This window comes from Etheostoma cragini, chromosome 2 (genome assembly GCF_013103735.1).
Source record: "Etheostoma cragini isolate CJK2018 chromosome 2, CSU_Ecrag_1.0, whole genome shotgun sequence".
NCBI classification, from domain to species: Eukaryota; Metazoa; Chordata; class Actinopteri; order Perciformes; family Percidae; genus Etheostoma; species Etheostoma cragini.
Window position 1 is genome coordinate 29,497,866 of NC_048408.1, and position 7,097 is coordinate 29,504,962.

General features: G+C 39.9%; 2 protein-coding genes across 2 annotated transcripts in view; one reads left to right on the top strand and one right to left on the bottom strand.

Annotated features, from left to right (window-relative positions):
- The window catches only part of ltv1 (LTV1 ribosome biogenesis factor), a 5,653-nt gene extending 5,026 nt beyond the window's left edge, over positions 1 to 627 (top strand). Inside the window, exon 7 of the mRNA XM_034901284.1 lies at positions 461 to 627. Within this exon, the coding sequence (XP_034757175.1) occupies positions 461 to 571 (111 nt within the window). The 3' untranslated portion in view covers positions 572 to 627. The remainder of the gene's footprint in view (positions 1 to 460) is intronic.
- A 3,353-nt stretch (positions 628 to 3,980) lies between these two features.
- ifngr1 (interferon gamma receptor 1) overlaps positions 3,981 to 7,097 on the bottom strand; it is a 14,042-nt gene continuing 10,925 nt past the window's right edge. Inside the window, exons 7-9 of the mRNA XM_034884215.1 lie at positions 6,613 to 6,784; positions 5,204 to 5,336; positions 3,981 to 4,382 (exon numbers count right to left, since the gene is read on the bottom strand). Of these exons, the coding sequence (XP_034740106.1) occupies positions 4,049 to 4,382; positions 5,204 to 5,336; positions 6,613 to 6,784 (639 nt within the window). The 3' untranslated portion in view covers positions 3,981 to 4,048. The remainder of the gene's footprint in view (positions 4,383 to 5,203; positions 5,337 to 6,612; positions 6,785 to 7,097) is intronic.

A 7,097-nucleotide genomic window follows, 5' to 3' on the forward strand; every position in this document is an offset into this window, starting at 1 on the left:
GGGCACCTGAGATCAGTTAGCCCTTTTGTTGTCTTTCTGTCAACCTGCAACTTTCTCAACATTTTATTTTTCAACACTTTTCAACGTTTTTTAGTAAATTTTATTCCTATTTTTTCACTTTGACATTTTTTTAAAATTGTGTTACAGTCAATTTTAATTTTTTTTTAATTGCTTTTTCCATTGTTTTTTTTTTGTCACCTTTTCTGCTTTTTTGGGTCACTTTTTCAGCGTTTAAAAAGCATTTTTTTCCTGCGTTTTTGTAGTTTTTCCCCCTAACATTTGTCACTTTTTTCAGCGCTCTTTTGTCATAGTTCTGAAATGGAAAGTTTCTTGCAAACAGGTCAAATTTGACCCGCGGAAAGCAGGAGGGTTTAGTCCTCTGGGACCGGTCTTTAGTCCTCAGGGCTCACTCTGGGACCGGGCCAGTGTGTTAAATCCTACGTTTGTGTGTTTTCAACAGGAGCGGCGAGTGGAGAAGAAGGCCAACAAGATGGCGTTCAAGGAAGAAAAGGTCCGACAGGAGAAGCAGATGTTGAACCTGAGAACGAACGTTCAAGGCCTGAAGCTTTAGCTGCAAACTGCCCGCACAGACTGTTTACCCGTGGGGGGGCGGACACGCATCCGCTCCTCACCCCCGTGGAGGACTCGCAGGGTGCTGAGAGGATCAGGTTTTCCCAAATCATCACGACACGGTTAATTTAATAAAAGGAGCAAAACCTTTTATTTACAGTAAAGCAGCTGTTGTCATGTTAGAGCAGGCTGAAATCCGGGAATACTAAAGGCTTGGTGTTGAGTTGCAGTGTTAAAAACATCTGTGATGTCACTTTCTCATCCTCTGATCAGATCTTAGCTCATATTTTGGGAGATAAGCTTCATTTCAGCAACTTAGACGAGAAGGTTGTTGCCACGCACGTTCAACTTTTCACCAGAAAGCATGTTTTCCTTTTCATATTTCTCAAAAAAGGAACCCGGCCGTACAAACACTTCTTTATATATTTGGAAAGAAAAGAACATATCAATATTGTTTGTCTTTATTAAAAACAATTAAATGTAGTTTCTCTGTGTGAGATTTCGTGTTGATCTTGTCAAACTGCCCCGTCCTTCCCCCCCCCTCGGGCGAGCTCATTATCATCCATCACGAAATCTGGGTCAAAGCAGCAAGACGACATTCTTCCCTCTCACTCGACCGACCATCAGGTCGATCTGAACTTCAATAAAATCACATCTCAATAGAAAAACATTCATACTAATGACTGTAAAATGAATATTAATTACAGTCGCATTAGCAAAAAGGTCATTTGACACAACAGGAGGTTAAAATCTACCACAACATTAAAGTAAATAAAGGCAAATGGGACGCAAACACAAGAGAAAACAGTCGCACACGACACCTGCCCGGCCGGTTCTGCAGGGACTTTTTGGCTAAGGAGTGGCAGCGAGGCCGAAAGGTAATCACAACACCTGATAAACCTGCCGCATGCATACATACATTCATATATATATGGCTGAAAGGTAATCACAACACCTGATAAACCTGCTCCATACATACACATATACATATATATTATAACACCTGATAAACCTGCTGCATGCATACACACATTCATATATATATGGCTGAAAGGTAATCATAACACCTGATAACCTGCTGCATACATACACATATACATATATATTATAACACCTGATAAACCTGCTGCATGCATACACACATTCATATATATATATGGCTGAAAGGTAATCATAACACCTGATAACCTGCTGCATACATACACATATACATATATATTATAACACCTGATAAACCTGCTGCATGCCTACACATATATATGGAGGCGCTCGGTTTAACCTGCAACATTTAAATCAAAAGTCAGCTCGACCAGTTGGTCTTTTAACTTCCCCCTTGTGTTGTTTTCTAAGTTCCTTTGGCAGAAATCTTGGTTTCTTTCAACCTAAATTGCCCAAAAGTAACACTGATGGTTCCTGGAAACGCTCTTCATAAGTGAAATTAAGGATCAGTTCACTCATTGTTTGGACTTTTTACTCATTTTATAGCATTATTCTAACTTTGACGTTATCCATAGACATTGTCTGAGCTTGAATATTAGTTAAAAAAATGATACTTCATAAGGCCAATAAGCTTGTAAGAAATTTAAAAAAAAAAAGTGTTTTTGGCAAGATAAGTAAAAAAAAACGTCAAAAAGTGTTCATTTTCAGTTTTGAACCAGAAGAATTAAACACACACACACACACACACACACACACACACACACACACACACACACACACACACACACACACACACACACACACACACACACACACACACACACACACACACACACACACACACACACACACACACACACACACACACACACACACACACACACACACACACACACACACACACACACACACACGCTTTGTGGACATTATATTTCATCTGATTGGAACGGTGTGGCAGAAATCCCAAACCACACCTCTGCAAATGAAGCCAAAACGTTATCTGCTCATGTCAACACATGATTGGATAACACTTAATGCCAGTTGGAACATGCATTTTCCGTGTGTCATTTGGTTAAACTCTGTGCCTTTAAAAATAAAAATAATAATAATAAAAAGTCAATGCCGGCAAAGAAAAAACAAAAACAACATGGATCTTTCCCTTCATGAATAACTTCTGCACATACATACAAACACCAGATTTCGCCGATACTAAAAAACAACATAGAGCATATATAGTACACCTTTTTGGATTTGATGTTCTCGTTTCCTTAAAATATGGCCGAGGTTCCCGTTGTTGAACAGCACGTAGTCCAAAACTGATTCTCTGCGTTGTCCAGGCAACGGATGAACTCCTTTAAATCCTCTTTGATTTTAGAGAAGAAGAATCAGGCTTTTTCCTCTTCAGATTACCTCTGAAAACAGCTACTGAAGGCGAGCCAAGGATGTTCTTTAAAGGACTAATCCGGCGCAAAAGGAACCTAGGGGTTAATAACGTATGGTTACCGCGGCGACCGTTCTCTGGGGTCTGGTTTCATGCTAATCTCAAATCCCAAATACTCAAAACACAACGTGAATATTTAGACGCACACACGCACATATGTAGACGCATGCATGCACACACAGAGAGACATGGGCACACGCATATACACATGTACATACACAAATATGTAGACACACACACACCCACACACACACACACACACCCGAATATGTAGACACGCATGCACGCACGCACACACACACACACACACACACGTAGACATGGGCACACACGTGCGCACACTTACACACGTAGACGCACACATGCACGAATATATAGAAACACACACACACACACGCTGCTAATTAGCGTATAATGCTAGTTGTCAGGGCAGATGGTAAAGTAAAAAAATATATAATTTCTATACCACTAACAAGGCTTAAAACAGCAAACGCTGTCTGTACAAAGGTCTCAATGCTTTGGTTTACCTGTAGGGACCCAGGGCCGGCCCTAGACTTTTGGGGGCCACTAAGCAGGATTTGGTTTGGGGACTCTCCCCTTTGTAACATGTTGCCGCCGCACTTGGCACTAAACCAACTTGTGTATTGTAAATATTAGTTTAAGCACTCATAACTGTACCAATAGGTATATTAAGACTATAGTGAGACCTATCGACAGCAACATTATGTTTAAATAGACATTGTGGGACTATTCAAGATCTCTAGGGGGCCTAAGAAGCTGCTTAGTTGGCTTATTGGTCGGCTCTCCAGGGGCCAACTTTACACAAACTGGTCCCATTTTATTAGCATGAAACCAGATCCTAGAGAACGGTCGCCTCGGGAACCATGTGTTAACCCCTTGGTTCATTTTGTGCCGGATTTGTCCTTTAACATGCAGGTCAGTGCGTTTTTAACAGTGCGGTCAGAAAGACTGAAAAAGTCTGGGTGTGTCTCTCAGCAGCCTGAGTGCAATGATCGGGCTTCATCGTGCATAGCTAGCCTCGAGGTACGAACCGACGGCCGATCCTGGATCAGACGCACATTTAAAATCCCAAGTGGACTAGGTGTAACCCGTGGCCATGTCCCGGTCCCCCATGTCCACCTGCAAGTTGTGTGGCAGGTTGTGTTGGCAGTCGTAGGGAGACGGTTCGTCCTCCTCGTCGTCCTCCTCCTCCTCCTCCTCCAGGTCTCCCCCGTATCCCTCTCCAAGTTCTCCCTCCGAGCAGCAGCAGCTGTCCTCGGTGAGCCTGTCCTCGGTGAGACTGTCCCCGTCCTCGGAGCTGACCGACGTGGTCTTGCAGGGCTCGGCGGGGACGACGGTCAACAGACTGTAGTCTGTGTGGGACACAGGATCATAGTCCCCGTCCCTGGGGTTATCTGCAGCTTTAAAGTCCTAAAGATTTAAAGATTAAAGGAAAAGGGAAAGGAAAAAGGTTTATTAGTATTTATATTCATCACTCTACATGCTCTGCACGACCATATGAGCATTTATTTATTTTAATTAGTATAACTAATAACTCAACTTTTCAGAATCAATTATTCAATTCAATCAATTATTGATCCCCGAAGGGAAACTATGTGTTGCAGTTGCACAAATAGTAGAAATATCAAGTAGAAATATAAATAAAGAAGTGTGGATATATGTTTACATAGTTAAAGGAATGTTATGATACAGTATTTACATAATTAACATAAAGAGTTGCAATGGTGAAAAGTAATAATAATAGTAATAATAATAATAATAATAATAATCGTAGCAGTTGAGTATTGCACACATTTCAGGCCGGTGTTATTCTGGGTTTTTAATTGATTCTGTGCTGGATTCTTTTAATCTGTGAACTTTGCATGTAATTTTGTACTACAGTGTACTGTGGTATGACAATAAAGAAATCTTGAATTAGAAGAAAAACCTTTATTTGTCCCAGAGTGGGGAAATTGTGGAGACAAGAGCAGAGATAGACAAGTGTACAAGTAGCATAAACAAGTGTCAAATAAAGAAGTACCGGTCTTAGAGTAAAATTAAAACAAAGTTACTGTGTCTCTATCAGTTTTGCACCGAGTTTTGGGGCCGAATACTTTCACAAGGCACTGGAAGTCACATATAGCAGACTGAATTATACAATAATTGCACATGAATTAGTAGAATTGCACTTACTTTTACAACAACAAGTTAATTACTAATTATTTGGTTATTTTTTTCCCACTTTGAGGCCTTACCAGAGACGAGGGAAGGCCGCGCGGCTTCATCGTCCAGGCTCTAACTTTGCAGATCACAATAATAATCACCGTGGTTACAGCGAAGAGGATGACTGACAGCACCACAGCGAGCACGATCATCATACTGAGCTCTGGAATCACAAAAAAATACAAGTAGATAGTCTGAAAGGCTTCTCATTTACCAAAGGACTCTTATTTTGAAGGACAGGTTTTTTGAGTCAGGTGACGATGTGTATGGTAGATTAATATTAATAATATATCTTGTAATAATCTGTCAAACCAAATAAAAATACAAATAAATACTGTAGTCTGAAAGGCTTCTCATTTACCAAAGGACTCTTATTTTGAGGACAGTTATTTTCGAGTCAGGTGACGATGTGTGGTAGATTAATATTACTAATATATCTTGTAATAATCTGTCAAACCAAATAAAAATACTAATAAATAGTCTGAAAGGCTTCTCATTTACCAAAGGACTCTTATTTTGAAGGACAGGTTTTTTGAGTCAGGTGACGATGTGTATGGTAGATTAATATTAATAATATATCTTGTAATAATCTGTCAAACCAAATAAAAATACAAATAAATAGCCTGAAAGGCTTCTCATTTACCAAAGGACTCTTATTTTGAAGGACAGTTTTTTCAAGTCAGGTGACGATGTGTGGTAGATTAATATTACTAATATATCTTGTAATAATCTGTCAAACCAAATAAAAATACTAATAAATAGTCTGAAAGGCTTCTCATTTACCAAAGGACTCTTATTTTGAAGGACAGGTTTTTTGAGTCAGGTGACGATGTGTATGGTAGATTAATATTAATAATATATCTTGTAATAATCTGTCAAACCAAATAAAAATACTAATAAAATAGCCTGAAAGGCTTCTCATTTACTAAAAGGACTCTTATTTTGAAGGACAGGTTTTTTTCACACAACACAATTTGACCCATTTTCAAAAAGTGTCTAAATCAGAAATTTGTCTTTAAACCAAATATCCTAAAATAACATTGGATGGTTCTTTAAAGCGCTCTTCTCAAGTAAAATAAAGGATCAGTTCACTACTTCCATTGAATTTTAAAACATATTTCTGCTTCTTAAACTCCAAAATTAGGTTTAAAAAAAAAGGGTCAAAACAATTTATAATCAGTCAAACTGTAAATTGTAATTTCCCCACAGGGGATCAATAAACAAAAAAAAAAAAAAAAAAAATTAAAATTAAAAAATTAAAATTAAAATAAAATCACAAAAAAAAGCATCACAAATATTTTAAAAAGCGTCAAAATAAATATAAAAAGCCGTGACCAGACTGTACCACGTGATCCTCGTAAACCGGGGACCTCAAACAAAGACGCACAGACACATTCTAGATGCCGAGAGAAGACCCCGTCGTCCCCGTTGAGACTTACCAGTGGACCGAGTGGCGCAGATGTCCCCCGTCTGTCTGAACAACACAGAGCTGACACCTCTCTGGTCAAACAAGCGTCCCTTCAGGCGGACGCACTTCTCCCCCCCCTCCGGAAACGGGATTGTCAGGTTGCACTTCTCCTGTTCCTTCTTGCAAAACCCGTCAAAATCTGCCTGAAAGTCCCAGAACATACACAGATGTAATACCCCTGCTCATGAGTTGCTGCACGAATGAATGAATGAATGAATGATGAGTCATGTGCCATTATTATAAAGTGCTGCCATCTTGTTCTCATGTTATTACAATACTACAATACTATTACTGTTGTGGTATGATGAGACTAAAGGGACAGCTTGGACAACATCAGATCATTCATAGGACACAGGCCAGGGGACGGGGACATGAGGTCGGGGGACGGGGACTTGAGGCCAGGGGACGGGGACATGAGGCCGGGGGACGAGGGCATTCGGCTAGGGGACGAGGACA